This window comes from Acomys minous, assembly GCF_964271855.1.
Source record: "Acomys minous genome assembly, chromosome: 1".
Classification (NCBI taxonomy): domain Eukaryota; kingdom Metazoa; phylum Chordata; class Mammalia; order Rodentia; family Muridae; genus Acomys; species Acomys minous.
In genome coordinates this window covers 107,973,789-107,992,598 of record NC_140483.1, presented here as the reverse complement: position 1 = coordinate 107,992,598, position 18,810 = coordinate 107,973,789, and the positions used below count along the sequence as shown (strand labels likewise).

Sequence of the window (18,810 nt, the reverse complement as noted above, 5' to 3'; positions counted from 1 at the left end):
TACATTTCTATAGTCAACTGTTGATGATACCTAGGTTGTGCCTCTCCTGGGGGAGGCATTTCCTTGGTAGGTTTCATAAACTCCAAGTTCCCGGGAGAAGGAGTGTTATAAAGAGAGGACCGTTGTTTGGTGTTGAGTTGCAACAAAGGGTGAGGTACATGAGTTTGTTTCGGCACCTGAGTTCACTTGCTAGTTTCTCTAACTCTGCTCTTAGCTGCCTTTGGAATATCAACAAACCAACATCTATCCAAAAGAGGGCTGTGGACCTGCCTTGTCAAAGCCTCCAAAGAGTCCTGCTCAAAGGGCTAACTACATCAATCTTCGCTCTCAGGGTTTCAGGGGGAGTTGGGGGTCTGCATCCAGAGTCTCTAGGTCTTAATCACAACAGAATGCTATGAACCACGAACATTAAAAGCTATTTTCTATGGGATTATTTTGAAATATATTTGTGTCAAGGCAAAACACATCTAATGCCCGTGAAATTGTGGACTTGGGCTAATGAACAAATGAAAAGAATCGTGTGTGAATTCCCCTCTCATGCCTTTGTGACTGGCTTGCTGGTGCTTCCTTAGTTGCTTTGAGAAGGATGAACGCCCAGCTATCAAACTCTGAGGAAACCGTAGATACAGCCTGTTGAAAGATGGTTCTCAAAACATGTATTATTGCACATTCCCAGCAAGCCATCTAAAGTATGCTTTTCCTGTTGTATAAAACAAGGAACTTGAGGGATGACTGGTCAGATGAGCTAGGGAGCGAGCGAGCTCTGGCTTCCACTCCTGTGCAGTTCAGCAGTGCGTTCCACAGGATGATGGAGCACAGAAGACACAAATGTCAGATGACTGGGTGGTGTACTCGACTGGTCTGTATGTTCCCTTCTGAGTCTTATTTTGATTCACTTTGGCCACTTCCAGGATTTCATGTAGTGGTTGAAGAATGCACTGGGCCCTGTTTATGAAGAAAAGTTTATAATTGCAGACGTGAAGTTTAAGATTTGCTCACACGAGGCATTACCTGTTTACTGTGTGGTCAATGTGAAATGTAAACTAGGCGACTAAAACATTCAAGGTATTGTAAAGCTAAACAGAAAAAGCCACGGCCCTGCTGGGATGAGTATTTACAAAGTATTCAAGACAAACAAATCTGAAATCAGAAAGTAAACTGAAGAATACTAATTAAAATGGCCAGTTAAAGCTACCAGACTCAGACATCTTTTCCCCAATGGCCAACATGTGTAAATTCAGAAAATGGCTCAAAATTTTGATGGTATTTTAATAAAAGTAAAGTTATATCCACCATTTTTGTAGTTGTTTTATTTAATTGGCTGCATGGAAGATAGTGAGGGCTATTAGTTTGCTTTGGCTCTGCAGTTAGGGAATCGGAGATGTGAACTGGATGAATCAGGAATGAAAAGCAGTGCTGGAGCTAATGGTGCCTAAGATCTGGGGCTTGTTTGTTTGATTTTGTCTAAATAGGCTTTGTTTTTTAAGACAGAAGTGATAATGTGCTCACAGCCAAACATTCAAAAGCGATTAATGTCCAAAAGTGTCCTTCCTGACCTCTAGGCAGAAGTGGCTACTGTTTGCAGTTTTGGAGTATTCTGACCATTTTTTTCCCTCAGTGTTAACATACAGTGACATGATACATATATGTGTGTGTATGTATATATATGTATGTGTGTGTATATATGTATATATGTATGTGGATATATGTATTTACATATCAATATGCTACTTTGTGAATCTTTTTCACCAACTTTTTATGAGCTTCTATCATGTATGCATGCATGATATATATGTATGTATATATATACATATATGCACATATATGGCTATAGTTTTCAGTACCTTCATGTCTGACTGTGCTTTTGTGATCAAAGTCTGCAACCTGAATGTACCACAGTCTGTTTTGTAATTTCTATATGGGTTTTGCTTTTATGACCAATGAGTCTCTGTCAGAATATATTCCTAGGACAGATTCTTAGAAGTAGAATTACTGAAGTAAAGGAAAGCCCACTTTATGTGTGATGTATACTGTCAGGTTCTCTTTAGGATGGTTGTCTTAGCTGTTCTTTTTCTAATGTTTTTGTTTTTTGTTTTTTTCAAGACAGGGTTTCTCTGTGTAGCCCTGGCTGTCCTGGACTCGCTTTTGTAGACCAGGATGGCCTTGAACTTACAGAGATGTGTCTGCCTCTGCCTCCCTGAATGCTGGGATTATAGGTGTGCACCACCATGCCCAGCTTCGGCTATTATTTTCCTCAGTCTTGGGGATATTATGAGCAATTTCTTGGTTATCATCACGTTTTGTTAATGCCTTAAATGTATAAATATAGCATGTCAAAGGTCTGATTTTTGTTGTAACTTGATTTTTTTGAATGTCATAACCAGAGTCACCCTGAACTTGTGGGTGTCCTGGAAAATTGCATACCTTCACTTGGCTCATGGTGGCAGAATTCTCAAGGGAGACACAGAAGAAATGACCTTTTCTAACTTTTGCAGTGCTGGGGTATTGGCCTAGAGCCTCTGACATATTGTCTATAATTGAGCAATATCCGCAGGCCTTGAAATGGTGTTTTCTGGCCACTAGGTAATTTATGGACAATGTCTTGAGGACATAAGCTACGTTTGCTAGGAGGGGAATTCCTTTTCTTTGTAAACTTTTTAATGTAAGGTTCACTGTATATCAAGCATTTTTCTGTATTTAGCCTTTAGTGAATACTTAATTATCATTAAGAAGTTTCAGTCTAAATATTCTAAATACAACCATCCCTTTCCTGGAGGCTGGGAGTTATACCCAGGGCCTTGTGCCTGCTGGGCAATTATTGCACCACTGAGCAGCTTTCTTACCCTGTGTCTCATTCGAAAATTACTTATGCCTACCATAGGCCAATGAAGAACTCTGATCTAAACCCAGAAAATTTTGATTTTTTTTTCCTTCTTATAAAGTGTGAGTATGGTGACATAGAAGTGGGAAGGGTCATTCCTAAAAGCAGTTACTGGAAAGTGTGTCTGAGTGTGCTGATGTACCTCTTGATTGTTTTTTCTGACACCCCCTTTCCTCTTTTCCTCCCTTCATCTCACAATGCTGATGGAATCACTTTAGAAAGTGAGGCCCTTTTGCCTTTTTATTTAAAATGCCATTTTTCATTATATTTTTTTTTGTTGCTGTACTTTGCGACACTTAAAGTTTAGGAGGCATCTGACTCTAAAATGGTTTGCCCTAGAATTCTGAGGACCAGGTGGATGAATTTAATTAATCTAAGCTTGGTCATTTTTGTCTCTGCCTCAGCATTGTAATGGAAGTGAAGTTTTTAGGTCGGAGCAACAGTGTACACGAGTGTCACACACTACAGCGAGACTATTATACTCAACAATTAGAATGTTAAACTTTTTTTTTTTCGACAGGGTCTCTCTGTGTTAGCCTTGGCTGTCCTGGTCTCGCTTTTGTAGTTCAGGCCAGCCTCGAACTCACAGCGATCCACGTGCCTCTGCTTCCCAAGTGCTGGGATTAAAGTCGTGCGCCACCACGCCCGGCTGTACTTTATTTTTTTGAGAGAAGGTGTCACTGCATAGCCTTGGCTGGCCTGGAAATGGTTCTGGGGGCCAGGCTAGCCTTGACAATTGGCCACTCCTCCTATCTCTGCTACTCAAGTGCTGGGATTACCTGTGTGCGTTGCTATGCCCGTTGGTAGGCTTTGGTGTTTTGCTCAGAACTTTATCTCATTCTGATCAGTGCCCTGCCGTTTTATGACACTAAGTCTGTTCTCATAATGTCTTCTCTTGTTTCCCATAGGCCTTCTTACATCGAATGAACCAGTGTGCAGCAGCAAAGGTGGACAAGAATGTGACAGAGGAGACAGTGAAGGTGAGCAGGCACCTTTAGCCCCCTCAGCCAATCTTGGGTACCCTGAAGGTGATGCTGTGTCCATTGGCAGTTCCTTGGGGCTCTTCAGTTTTTTGTCACCTCAACTCTTAAATCCCTGTGGCAGGGACTCCTGTTGTTAATCTGAAAGAGGGAGCTAAGGAAGAGAATTCTTGTGTTTACCAAAATTATGTAATCATTTGAAACGATGAAGAAAAAAATAATAAGCTGAAGAGGTAAGACTAGAACCTCGGGATCTATAATAAGATGGCTGGGTGAGTTGGCAGATAGTTGCCAGAGTAGTTCAAGGTATGGGGAAGCGGGGGTTCCAGTCTCTGTGATCTCCAATGAGCAAGATTTAAGCATGCCACTGGAGTACAGAAAAGGATGTAATATTCCAACCCAATAGTAAATGCATAAGTAGTTCTTGTACGATACAGGGAAAGGGTCCTGGGGTGTAGCTTAGTGGTAGTATGTTTTCTGGGATGGTTACAGTGTCACTGCAGGCATCACAGGAGCCAAGTGAGAAACACCGCTGATAACCCAGGTGGCAGAGGCTCGCTGGGGAGCATGTAGTGCTTGAGGACCCGTGTTCCATGCTCCCCAACACCCCTCTCCTCCCCACCTCGGGAAAAGCTGTGAAGAGTGTTGAGAAAGAAATAAAGAATAGTAGGTAAATGAAAAGTAACTTTTTCTGCAGTGGCTGCTGATTATGCTAACTTACTGTTTTATTTTATTAGTAGTAAAAAAAAAATCTAAGGCTTCTTTTTTTTTTTTTTTATAGACTCTTCTAACTCTTTTCTTACAGGCTGTATATCTAACTTGCAGACTTTTCTACCATTGGAAAGTTTAGTTAACAAGCTTTTAGGTTCAGAGAAAAGCAACCTATGAATCGAATGTATCGGAACACTTTCACAGGGACTCATAGTGGAAAAAAAAAACCCACTTGTGCAGGTGTTTGAGGGTGAGCAAGGTGATGCTTGTCGGCTGCCCTACCCAACTCCATCTGGGTGCAACACACTGACCTTGCCCTTGACCCAGCTGTGGCTTCTACACACAAGCACCTGGCTGAGGAAGGGAGGATGGTCTGCGATACATTTCACAGTGTCAAGGACATTCTTTAAAGCCTGTCAACAAATCTGCCCACACTTGTACTTACAGGCATTCTGGGAAGGGTGGGACTGGCAGGCTAGGATTTGCCCCACCCCCCACCCCGCCCGCAGCCTTTTCCTGAGTGTCTGTGTAGTGTCCTCATTCCCAGAGTTCTGTGGCCATAGAGAAGTTCAGATGAAATTGGGTTCTGCTTGCCAGGTGGCGGGAAGAGATGATGTGGTGTAGGTATCCGCTTAAGATGCTGTGCCCTCCTGGGCTTTTTCCTTTAACTTTTCAAATTTGTTTCTCAAGCGAACTTACAGTTTTTGTTTACGTATTTATTTTACAGATGTTATTCTCCAATATTGAGGAGATCCTTGCTGTGCACAAAGAGTTCTTGAAAGTTGTAGAAGAATGCTTACAGCCGGAACCCAACGCTCAGCAGGAAGTGGGGACCTGCTTCCTTCACTTTGTAGGATACGTTTTTTGTTTCCTGTTTATTTTCAAATGCGTTCTCTCTTGATTTTTTTTTTTTTTTTGAGGATTGCGTGTTGGCAGAGTAGTGTGTGTGAATTCAGCAGCAGGAGTGAAGTCGGCCACCAGAAGTCTGGGGTCTTTTAAGGCCAATGAAGTCTTGCCCTCAGAGCCAGAAAGGGGGAGGGGCGCTTCTCCTCATCTGTTTTATTCAAAGAATAAATAAACAGCCTTTTCTTTTTTCCTGACAAGCTAGTTCTTCGCATCCTCTGTAGCTTTGAATTCTAATGAATATCCAGGCTGCTTCGTAGTGAATGGATTTTTATGTTTTGCTCAAACACAGAACATTTTTCTTTTGAGGCAGAAAATTCTCACTCATATAATGGCGCTGCGGGCCCTTTATTGGTCAGAATGTTCCCTTGTTAATTGGCTGGTGACAAACCTGGAGGTGAACAGACCCTGACTTCCCATGACTGACTTTCCTCCAGGGTGGCTTCTCGGAAGTTTGTTTGCAGTGCTGTGGAAAGAGTGAGAGGCAGAAGCTCAGTTGTCTAGAACACACACCCTGTGCCTTGTCATCAGTCTCACATGTGTATACAGGATAGCCAGAAGTATGCAATTGATTTGCAAGCATCTGCTTAGTGAAACTTGATTTTAAGAACTAAAGGACGTTTCTTACTACAGGAACAAAATTTTTAAATGTCATTATCCATTACGTTCCATTGGTGCTAAATTTCAAAAACGCCTCCCCAAATCAAAGGGCTACCCAATGACTGTCTCACTTTAACAACGGGGTGAAAGTGTTATATCCCAATGGAAGTTTTGTGTATGTTTCCACTTAGTCTTTTGTCTTGCAGTTTCTTTATCTATACGTAATGAACAGGCTCTTTTTGTAATCTGTATTTCACAAATATAATCTCTCAAAGGAAGATGCTCCTGGGGACTGGGTGGATTAACCTATGCGTTTCTTGCTTATGGCTGGAAGCTGTGATGCTCGCATATCTGCTTCCTCAAGCCTGTTTCCTTTCACAGAAGAGTCACACTCCCCTGCCAGTTGGAGGAACTGTCATCCGAGGCCAACGATGCTCATGGGAACGCTGCCCCTCACAGCCATTTCCTTAGTACCACATTATGAATCTCTCATCCATAAATGTCACTCAGCTATTTCTGAACTTTACTCTTGTTCTAGCTCATTCCATCTCTTGAGGCAAGTAATTCAATACACTCTCTGCTGGCTGGCTCTGATTGCTGCTCCTAAGTGTGTTGTCTCTGAAATTGTAAAGGACATCCTTCTGTTTCCGTAGCTGATCAATACAATTTGTGTCTTTCACTGGGCCTCCTTTGATAACTATTAATTATAACTCCTTTGAGAATGCTATTATAGATGGTAGCTCCCAGACATCATGATAGAAAAATTGTTCATTTTTGGAAAAATTTCCGCCTAACACTGAAGACCGTTTGTGTTGTTTCCTGGCAGCTTGAACCAGTAGAAGATCTTAATCGATCACATCCTCCACCACTAGCCAGCCATTTCCACTGAACAGTCTTATTTGGAAGCCCAGTAGTCTTGTTCATTTCTCACAGAATGAAGGCTGTATGAAAGTAGCTATAATTCTGCTTCTAGACCTTTTTGTCTTAAACATCTCTCTATGAAGCAATTACTGGGTTGCTGTCTTACCTACTTGCTGTTGGATATCGTTTTGTTTGTCCATATCCCTTTTAAATCCAGCTCCCAAGGTTGCCTAACATGGATTTCAGGGGTCTGCCTTTCATGATTCCTGTGTGATACAATACATGTGTCTTTCCTCTGTCTAAAATGACTCTGATTGAAAGAAGCACATTTATTCCACTAGGCTCAGCTCAGAAGTAAGATCTTCTGAGCTCAGAAGTAAGATCTTTAAAAATAAATAAAGTGTGTCTCAATTCTCATGGCAAAGGTAAAAAATATTTTACTCTCTGAATTTTGTCACCGCTTAGCTCACTCGTATTATTGCATTCATATGGGGTAAATTTAGCATCTCCTTTTCTAGGCTAGAGTTATGAATTGGGGGAATAAATAAAATTTATATGTATGTAGTGTATCTTTTGAGATATTGGCCCTTTGTAGAGTTTGTTGATGCATGCACGTGGGTTAACATTTCAAAGTCACATACACTGATTCTCATTTCTTCTGTTCTTTAATTCATAGAAAGACAAGTTTCGTATTTATGATGAATATTGCAGCAACCATGAAAAGGCACAAAAATTGCTTCTTGAACTGAATAAAATAAGAACAATCCGGACATTTCTTTTGGTAAGTGAGTGTTCATCTGTTTCCATCTGCTGGTGTTGGTTGAGGGCCCTTCCTGTAAGAACACATGTGACAAGCTTTCCTGGGTTTGTAAGCATCAGATCTGGGATGCACCTAGTGTGTGACAAACACTGCTAATGCCCTCTCCTGGTTGAATGAGAATTGCGTGTGCACTCACTAGGTTTCTAGAGAAGCAACAATTTAGGTCTGACTTCACCTTTGCCTTACATCCTCAGCTCCCTGGGGATCTGTTTACACCACAGAGAACAGGAAGTAGGGCAGTCACAGGAAGGAAGCAGTGTAAAGACCACTCCTCCACACATTCCTCACTTGGTTTTCATCGAAGCCTCTGGATTCAGTGTCAATTTTCTTTAAGGAAACATCCATAAAGGCATACTCCGACAGCTGTGAGCTGACATTGTGAGGGTCTGATTGAGTGAGAGGAGGTGTTAGGCCATCTCCCTAAAGTCCAGCTTTAGAGCACTTCTGTGCACTGTGAGCAGCTCCTGGCTCTTGATAGCTCATTTCCCCTCCAACCGTTTGCTCCAGGCCACACTGATTTGCTTTCTATGTAGAGTGACCTTTTCTATAATTCTCTTTCTTTCACACAGTTTTATTAAGTAGTCCTGGATAGCTTCAAATTTATAACAGCCCCCTCCAACTACCTCTTAAGTGTTGAGAGTAGTGCTCAGATTTCAATTCTTGTAGATTTTATACAAATACAAACACACAGTGTCGTCTGTTGGGCCTGTCTCTAATGCCTATGTATTTACTTTACATTCATTATCACTGAATTGTATGCTATTGTGTAGGCTTGATATTTTCTGTTCATCTATTGTATCAATTCATGAACATCAGGCTTAGCTAATTTATAGAGTTTGTCATAAATTTTGGTGTTATGAGCACTCCTGCCTGTCTGGGAGGCATGTATTTTCATTCTTTTGAGGATAAACTAAGAGTAAAATTGGTGGGTCATGTGGTAAGTTTAATTGAGAAACTCTGGGTCTGTTTTCCATGATGGCTGAGAATTCTCCAGAATCCTGCACAGAGATTCTGGGTTCTCTGTCCCTTGACAACCCTCCATGTTGACTGGTCTTATGGTTATAGCCATGCAAGTGTTGTGTAGTACTCCACTGAAGTCTGAACTAGAAACTAAGCATATTTTTCTGTGCTCACGAGCCATGCATATGACTTTTTTGGTGATGTATTTATTCAAATCTTTTGTGTATTTTAAAATTGTAGTGTTTACCTTATAGAGACTGATGAATACTCTTAGGTTTGGGAACAATTTCTGTGTCAAATATATTACTTTCCAATATTTCTTCCCAGCCTTGTTTTTCGATTTTATAAAAGATGCTGCCTTTTTTGCCTTTTGAAAAATCAAAAGTTTTAAATTTTGATGAAATAATTTATTAACATTTTTATTATGGCATGCTTTTTTGTCATATTTAAGAAATATGTACTTAGCTGTTATGTTTATTTTATGATTTTTCCTGACTGTTTTGTTTTATTGGTACTGTTGTGTTTGGGAATTATCTTAGTATCATCTGGAGATCAATCCTGGTTTTGGTCTAGTAGCATTTTGCAGATTCTTAGGGTATTCTGTTTGCAGCATCTTGATACTTCAATTAAGGCGCTGTAATTTTCTCCTTCTCTCCCTTCCTACATTATCTAGATCAGCACCGTCTGTAGACTGCTGAGTAGAAACACTAAGAACAGGCACCTCAGCCTCAGGATTGTTCACTTGCATGATCTTTCTTAAGTTTTTATTACATTCCTAGTTTTGAGATTTTGAGATTTTGAGATTTTCATTATTACTCTTCCTTTCTCCCTCCCTCCTTTCTTCCTTTGCTTCCTTCCTCTCTTCCTTTTTTTTTTTTTTTTTTTTCTGTCTGTCTTTCTCAACACTGGCATCAAAGTTCAGGTTCTATGCACGGTGGGAAGTACTTTGTCACTAAACAACGTCCCCAGCTCTCTCTGAACTATATCCTTAGCTCTTCTATTTTAAAAGTTGAAAGCTGTGACTCATTCACACACACACACACACACACACATTCATGATTATACTATAATATATAATATGTGTAAGTATTGTTGATGTAAAACAATGAAGTTATGAATTATTTATATTATTCATTTATCCACTTAAAAGGGGAGTATTAATTCCAAATATAATTATCCTTTATAGCCTTCAATTTCGTCTGCTTTTGATTTTATATTTTGTTGTTAGGTATGTATGTATTCAAGATGGTTATGTTCATATTTCTATTCATCATTATAAAATATTTCTTTTGCCTAAACTGGTATTTTTTATAAAGTCTATTTTACTTATTTTGTAAAGACTACTTAGTCTTATACTTATGATAGATCTCTTGGTGTTTGAAATTCACTCTTTATATGTTATTCAGTGACTTTTAAGAAAATGTCCTGGTAAAAAGCACACGGCTAGAATTTCCTTTCCTTGGCATTGTCACTTTCTGTGTTTTATATTTGCTATAGACTACCATATCAACTCTTCTTCTTTCCTGTGGATTTGAGTCTGAATGTGGTAGCCTTTTTTTGTGAAGACTGGCCCTAAGCTTTCCTATAAATCATTTGTACTAGTTATCTGGCAATGTCTTTGGCTTCAGTTTTGAAGGAGGGTTCAAGTGATAGAATTCTTGAAGTATCTTTCCTTCCCCTAATCTTGACTTGGCCCGCACTGCCACACAGGTTCTGTTGCTTCCGCTGAGTATGACTAACCCTAACCCTAACCTGTTCTTCATCTTGCTTATGTTGTTTACAAACTGCTTCAGTTTCTTCTTGCCACTCTTACTGCTTTGTCTCCCGTAGTTCAGCTACACTGTGTTTAGATGAGCGTAATAGCTTTGCTTTTCTTATTGGTAGATGAGCCTTTTGGCTTTTTAATAAGTATTGAGACATGTGAGGAAGAGGTGGGAAGGTCTTTTGAGCTCAGGAGTTGAAGACTAGTCTGGGCAACATGGTAAAACTCCCAAGCTCCATCTTAAAATAAAACAAACAAAATAAAACATAAACTGTAAAGTTTTTAAGCATTATTAAATAAGCCAGGTGGTGGTGAGCATGCATTTAATCCCAGCACTGGGGAAGCAGAGGCAGGCCTGGCCAGCCTGGTCTACAGAGTTCCAGGACAGCCAGGGCTACCCAGTGAAACCCTGTCTCAAAAGCCAAAAGAAAAATAAATAATATATTTTTTCTTTTCCTTAATTACTCTTAGTGCATACGTTAAAATGAAAATGATAATTATTAGTATTTTATTATTTTGTGTGTATGAGTGTTTTGTCTGCATGTGTAGTGTTTTTGGAAGCCAGAAGAGAGTGTCAGAGCTTCTGGTACTGAGTTACAGATGGTTATAAGGCACCATGCAGATGTTAGGGATCAAAGCCAGGTTCCCTGGAAGAGCAGCCAGTGGCCTTAAGCCATGGCCTGCTGAGCCATCTCTGTAGCCACCACATTCATGTTTTCTCTTGGTTCCTTGTAATTGTTTGTTTTTCTATAATCTTTTTTTTTTTATTCTCTGTTCTTTGTATTGGATGAGTTATATTAATTTATTTTTAATTCAATGAAGTTTTTTTTTTCATCCTATGTCTGCTTGATTTGGCTTCACTGCTTTTCTATGTTGAGGATTCCTCTTTCTCCATTCACCATCAGTGTCCTTTAGTTGTTTAAGTGTGTTTAATAGTCTTTGAATATACTTATAATAGCTATTTCTAAGTCTTTGTTTAATACAATATCTGGGCACACTGAAGGTTTTTTATTGACTATGATTAAGTCAAGTTTTTCTGTTCCTTTGTCTATCTCAAATGTTAAATTTAAAAGAAAACTTGACATTTTAAATAACTTAATAGCAACTCTGGAATCTGTGTTTTTACTCTGAGATTGGTTACTGGCCTCTTGTTTTATTTATTTTTATTTTATTTTATTTTTCCCTTTTGTGCTCTGTTCTGTTTCTAATAACCTGCTCAGCCTCAGTCTGAGTTCCTGTTTCTTTGAATTACCTCTGCTCAGTTTACCCTCCTTATTCACCCTTGCTTTTTGAGATCCCCTATTTGAGTACTCAACTTGTCAGAACTATTCTCTCAAGAACATGGATCCCAGCATGAGGATAGGTTGTGCGTAGTTGAAGGCAAGGCTACTCATGAAGCAATTCACACTTCCTCCCAGTAAACTCACTCAGGTCTTTCCTGTACGATCCACTTTTTTCATCAGCAAAAGATAAATGCATTCCCTTTGTGCCATCTATATCTTTTTAGATTATCTATGTTAAATTATTAGCTAGTTTGCTGGAAGACCTCCAGTAGAGCCTTAATTGCAGGCTAGCATTATGGGCATTTCCTGTTTGGCTTAAGGAATGTGCTAGCACTTTGGTCAACAATCCTTGGTGTGAGACTTTTGCTCTCTGCAGCATTCATTTAGGGTGATACTTAGTTTAGTTCACCTAGTGACTTACAGGAAGTCCCACTGGAAAAGTCACAAGTCAAGAACGTGGGATTAGGTGACTCACAACATAATCCTGTAGAAAAAAATCTGTCTTGATACTTCCTACCCTGGAACTAGCAGACATAGGTTATCAGACAATAATTGCATTTCTGGTGTTAGTTTCCTTATTCATAAAATGCAGGCTAGTACCAATTATCTTTTGGGATTAATCTGACAGTCTCCAGGTTTGGGGTGATTATGGTGTCATATTGGGTCTTTATTGAATCCCCTGAAACTTATTCAGTACACATATTTTTAATATTTTTCTTTTTTTACATATATATTTATATCATTACACATATATAAAAAAAATAAACTACATACAGCTAGAAGAGCCATGAAACAATCAAGAATTATATAAATGTTACATTCAAGGTGTTTTGGCTATTTGTATTTGGCAACATTGAAGAAAATATTTTCCTGTCTTGGTAAGTCTAAAATTCTGAATGTAAATCAATATCTATCATATCTCATCTCCATCAACTTAAAACATCTATCTAGACCTAAAAACATTTTACCCCTAAACAACTAAGATTAATTGTATAACTAAACTATCTGGTCTTCAACCCCATCAGAGATTTGAGAAGGAATAAAATTAATTACCTCAGTAAATAGGAAATGTAGGTTAGCAGCTTTCAAATTTAAAAAAGTGACAGAGACATTTTACTGCCTGAACAGTCACCCAAAACTTGTTGTGACATTGGAGCATCATCTCTAGCCTTCTGGCCCAATATGTCTGACATACATATTTCTGAGGCAGGAACTATTGAGGACTTTCTTACCTTGTCTTGGCAGAGTTTGGTCATGGACTCTGCTGCATCCAAGCTTGCCTAATTTTAGGCAGAATTCTGTCAGTGGCCAAAACGAAGACATTTTGCCCAGTGGGTGGTTTGTGACATTTGAAGTCATCTCCATAAGGAGGTTCTTTGACATATACAATTTTTTTTATGACTGGATCATATCTCACCATGGGCTGTACATGCCTCCAACAATCATTAATCCAGAAAGTGTTCTGAATGGGTGCCCACAGACTCATGGAGGCAATTTCTCAATTGAGGGTCCCATTTCCAGGTGACTCTAATTGTGTCAAGTTGAGAAAACCCACACAAGTGATAAAGACAATCTGATCCTGTGATCCCCAGGACTGACTCACGTAAATGCTGGATGAGTATCCATCTGGAACCCAGCTCTAGAAGGGAGAGATAGGATTCCCCACAGCAAGCTGCCTGCGATGACTTGTCATATTGGTAAATAAGGTGAAAGAGTGATTGAGAATAAATTCTGACGTCATTCCTGGCCTTCCCACATACACACATATCACATGTGCATGCCCCAATGTGCATGCTCAGTATACATATAGGTGTCCATGATATGTAAGAATGCATACACACATCTCTCCACTCCCTTACTTGCATGTGTGAGCACACACACAGACACACACATGGAAAGAAAAGTTAAAAGTACCTAGGCAAAGGGATCATCCTTAACTAGGTACAGACACTGAGACTGAGGCTTTGCTGCCTTATCCTGGGGAGGCCTCCGTATCATGCTGTGCTTTTTTAGTGCTTTTCTCTCAGCTCTTGGATTCTCCTCAAAATTCATATGGAGCAGTATTGCAAAATAGTGACAAGGAATGTGATGACCTCTTTTATAGCCATCTGAAGCTCTTCTTCCTGTCTGATAGATGAAATCCGCCTCTGTGTGGCCACTCTGGCAGGCAATGAGGAGCAAGATTCTCAGTCTTCCTCTTTGTAGTTTTGTTCAGAAGACTGAAGGCTGTTCATTCAAGTGGGCTTTTCTCTTCACCACCACTTTGTGGCTAGCTGCAGCTGTGTCATGGCCCCTCCCTGTGAGTGCTGGTATGTGGGGATTTCTCCACTCACCCTGCCGGTATGGAGATTCTCTCTGATCCCTGGGATTGGTCATCATTCCTTAAATGCAATCACATAACAACAGCAACAACATGACTTAGAATCAGGAGGCTGTAGTGTCCAATTTCACAGAGAGGATAACTCTGCGATGAGTTCACGTAGTGGCACTAGTGAGCAGTGAAACCTGACTGGCACAGAGAACTCAACCTTTTCATGCCTGCTTTTCTAAAACATGATGCATTTTTAAAATATTAGTTTATTTTTTGTTTCTGTGTATGTATGTGTGCTTGTATGTGTATGTACCTGCTTGTCTGTGTGTGTTTAATGTGTATGCAGGCGCCTGTGCAGGCCACAAGAAACCATCACATCCTTTGGAACTCCAGCTACAGGCAGTTGTGAGCTGCCTAATTAGTGTACTGACTAATGAAACCTGGGTCCATTGCAAAAGTAGCAAGTGTTCTTAATTCTCTTAAGGGTCAACAATCTCTCCAAGTACATCAGTGTACCTCCTATTAAAAAATATGTGCTTGGTCTGATTGCCTATTTTCTTTCTCTTTCTCTCCATTTTTGTATTTAAGCCGTTTTCCTTTATTCTTAGAAGAATAAATGTGATTTAAATTCTATGTTATAGGTATATTTGTGTTTTGTAACCAACATGGATGACTGGGTCTTGGCTATTCCTTGTGTCATGGTATATAAGGACACATATTTTCACAACTTTTCAGCATAAAATGTTATGGCAGAATAGCTTACAACCTCAGGTTTGCAAGATGTGCTTCTGTTTATTTTCACCCCAGAACTGCATGCTGCTTGGAGGGCGGAAGAACACAGACGTTCCTCTGGAAGGATACTTAGTGACACCAATACAAAGAATATGCAAGTACCCTCTTCTTTTGAAGGTATTTTATGTGCAGTACTTATTGTTGCCTTATTATTTTGCTGTTTTTTTAAAAATATCTTTTAAAGCTGTAAAAATAGCTGTTTTGTCATAAATTCTTGTATGGAATAGGAAACAAACCTTTAGTAGAAAGGACATTAAAAGAGGCTTTTAGGGCTCTCTGAAGCACACATACTTGTTTGAGTTTCATTTAGAGTAAATGCATTAGCTTCAGAAGAGATTCCATTAAGTCCATTATGACTGGTTGACATAGTACTTTAGCTACAGAGAACTTTAAATAATCCCACTGTTGGTCAAGTTTTGGTTTCTACATACTTTGGTGACTTGATGCTAATGAAGTCAAGGTTAAAATTGCATAATTTCAAAGCTTGTAGCTTTGTCAGTTTAAGACAAGCCAGGGCACCTGGGAGAAGGAAATGCCTATGGAGGAAATACCTCTGTCATTTTGGTTGTGTGCAAGTCTGGAGGACATTTTCTTGATTAACAATTGAGGTGGAAGGTCCCAGCCCACTGTGGGTGCTTCCACCCCTGGGCAGATGGTTCAGAGTTGTATAAAAAAGCAAGCGAAGACTCTCAGAGGACATCAATGTTGGGCTAGTCTCCAATTATAAGTGTATATATACTACTTGTATCTTTCTGGGTCTAGGTTAACTCACTCAGGATGATCATTTCTAGTTCCATCCTTTTCCTGCAGAGTTCAAGATTTCTTTGTCTTTAATAGCTGAGTAGTATTCCATAGTGTAAATGTACCACATTTTCTTTATCCATTCTTTGACTGAGGGACATCTAGGTTGTTTCAAGATTCTGGCTATTACGAATAAGTTTGCTGTGAACATAGTTGAGCAAATGTCTTTGTTGTATGGTGGAGCATCTTTTGGGTATATTCCAAGGAGTAGAATAGCAGAATCTTGAGGTAGCCCTAATTCTCAATTTTCTGAGAAAGCACCAGATTGATTTCCAAAGTGGTGGTAGAAGTTTGTACTCCCACCAGCAATGAAGGAATGTTCCTCTTTCTCCACATCCTTGCCAGCATATGCTGTCACTTGAGTTTTTTATCTTAGCCATTCTGATGCATGTAAGATAGAATCTCAGAGTTGTTTTGATTTACATTTCTCTGGTGACTAAAGATGTTGAACATTTCTTTAAGTGTTTCTCAGCCATTCGATATTTCTCTGTTGAGAATTCTCTGTTTAGTTCTGAACCCCATTTCTTAATTGGGTTATTTGGTTTGGTGGTGTTTAATTTCTTGAGTTCTTTATAGATTTTGGATATTATTCCTTTGTCAGATGTAGGGTTGGTGAAGATATTTTCCCAGTTGTAGGCTGTTGCTTTGTTCTGTTGACAGTATCTTCTGCCTTACAGAAGTTTCTCAGCCTCATGAGGTCCCATTTATTAATATAATTGGAGACTAGCCCAACATGGATGTCCTTTGAGATTCTTCACTCAGCGGGGGATTGGGACAGATTCAGGAACTTGCTGTTGGGACTCCAGGTGAGAGAGGTATGGGAGAATGGGGAGATAGAAGGACCCAGAGGTTCCTGGAAAACTATAAGAAGACCATCAAGGCTGGAAGGTCTGGATCCAGGAGGATCTGCACAAACTGCTGTACCAACAAGGACAATGCATGCAGTAAACCTGAACTCCCTATTCAGATCTAGCCAGTGGACAGCGCATTCTCCACAGTTGTATGGAGAGCACGGACTGCCTCTGACATGAACTCTGGTGTCCCATATTTGACCACTTCCCCTTGGTGGGAGGCCTGGTGGCACTTAGAGAAAGGAGAAGCAGGCTTTCTGGATGAGACGTGATAGGCTATTATCATATGGTGGAGGAGGAGGTCCCCTTCTGTCACAGGCCTAGGGGAGGGCAATAGGGTGACAGAGGGAGGGAGCAGGAAACAGGAAGATACAAGTGAGGGGGTAATAATCAGGATGTAGTCTGAACGAATTACTTAAATAAAAGAGATGGAGAGAGAGAGGGAGAGAGAGAGAGAGAGAGAGAGAGAGAGAGAGAGAGAGAGAGAGAGAGAGAGAGAGAGAGGGTAGCAAGCCGTGGGAACATGCCAGTAAGCAGTGTTCCTCCATCACCTCCGCTTCAGGTCCTGATTCCAGGTTTCCACCCTGACTGCCCCTCGTGAAGCACTATAAGCTAAAACAAACCTTTCTCCTGCGTGTTGCTGTGGATCATGGTGATTATCACAGCAATAGAGACCCAACCAATACATTTGCATTTTAAGTAGTTATTGTGAAGGTGTGCTGCGGATACAGGGGACAAGAAATGATAGAATACTGAGTAAAAAGCACTCCTGTTACAGATAGTAAACGCTACCCTAGCAGTTATTATAGGTATGAAAGTAAGAAGAATTTTTTACTTTACTATGATAATATAGTGTTTTACAGAAGTAGCAAGTTTTAAATTATACCTTTTGTAATTACATTAGGATAGGGAATTTGAGATGGGATTGGACATATAAACCCTGAGTTCAGATCACAGGTGGCATCACTGCTAATCCTCTGTCTGAGGTAGTCTATCCTCTTACAGAGATGATGAGGAAAATGACCATGAAGTCATAGCACATGAATGTATGAATTTATGTACAAGCACATGGATATATATTTATGTGCATACATATAGGACTTTGAAAAGAGACAATTTTGCTACTTCGTATCTATCTTTAGCATAGTATGTTTTGTATCATTCATTGTTGTTCATATCAATTGGATTCTTACTTATTTTACTAAATTAATTATAGGTTCATATCTGAGTTCCAGAATAGCCAGTGCTACACAGAGAAACCTTGACTCAAAAACAAAACAAAACAAAGCAAACAAAGATAGGAAGTAAACTTCTTTAAAAGTGCAGAAGTACACATACACACACACACACACACACACACGCAGAGAGCACTGGTCAGGCTGGTGGTACTCTACCAGCTTGATCCACCACTCAGTGTTCTTTGTCAAGAATGCCTTTGCTTTGGCTCAAGATACTTTCAATTAGCCAGTAGAGAACCATCAGCTGGCCATTTGGTTTCTCTTGTTTCAAACCTGTCAGGGCATCACAGGTCAAGGTCAGTGTAAAGAATTCCTCCACATTGTTATTAATATAGATTTTGTGTAAGAGGGCAAGGTCTAGTTGTATAATCAGTGGATTGGTACACCAGAGCCCAATACCAGGCAGTTGATGGAGAGAGGCCTAAAAGTTAGTGAGAGCAACCATTTCCCTGGTCATGCCTTGTTAATAATAGAGGTGCTTTCCAGTGTACCAGAATTTATTTCTGCTGAGGATAGACACCAAGGGCAAGTGTGAGTGAAGTCAGGGTCTCTTCTGTTTTTGAACACAGCTAGAGTCTGCTCTCTAGCTAAGGGTCAATATAATCCCCCTAGGGTTTTGTAAGATTGCCCAGCCTTGCGGATTCTACTTGGGTGCCATTAATGATTTCTCCCCAGGCCTATAAGTTGGATGGTAGGGTATATGGTAGCCTCAGTCAGATGGGGATCCTAGGACATCAGCATACAAGACAAAATATTACAGTGGTATGAAGTTATCTTTAAAAGCAAAGGCTTTCCATAATTAGAAATATGCTTCTAGAATTAGTCTCCGCATTTGAGAGGGTGGGCCATTGACACATAGCCAGTTTGGATCCCATTTCAAGTAGTTGGCCTCGAATATAAACCCCATTCCATGAGGTGACAGAAATATCTTTAGACTTGAGTTTTCTTTGGTTAGCTGTTACATTCTCTTCCCTGTGCTTGGAATGAGAGACTGACTTTCCAGCCTATTTTGCCATTCTTCTGAGGTGGCCCGCTCTAGCAGTCTGGTGATCCCTA

The 18,810-nt window shown here is 40.0% G+C and overlaps 1 protein-coding gene across 1 annotated transcript in view; it reads left to right on the top strand.

Moving 5' to 3' along the window:
* Window positions 1–18,810, top strand: part of PREX2 (phosphatidylinositol-3,4,5-trisphosphate dependent Rac exchange factor 2) — a 291,433-nt gene that overhangs the window by 51,804 nt on the left and 220,819 nt on the right. Inside the window, exons 2-5 of the mRNA XM_084782996.1 lie at window positions 3,790–3,861; window positions 5,300–5,422; window positions 7,613–7,717; window positions 14,880–14,981. Of these exons, the coding sequence (XP_084639122.1) occupies window positions 3,790–3,861; window positions 5,300–5,422; window positions 7,613–7,717; window positions 14,880–14,981 (402 nt within the window). The remainder of the gene's footprint in view (window positions 1–3,789; window positions 3,862–5,299; window positions 5,423–7,612; window positions 7,718–14,879; window positions 14,982–18,810) is intronic.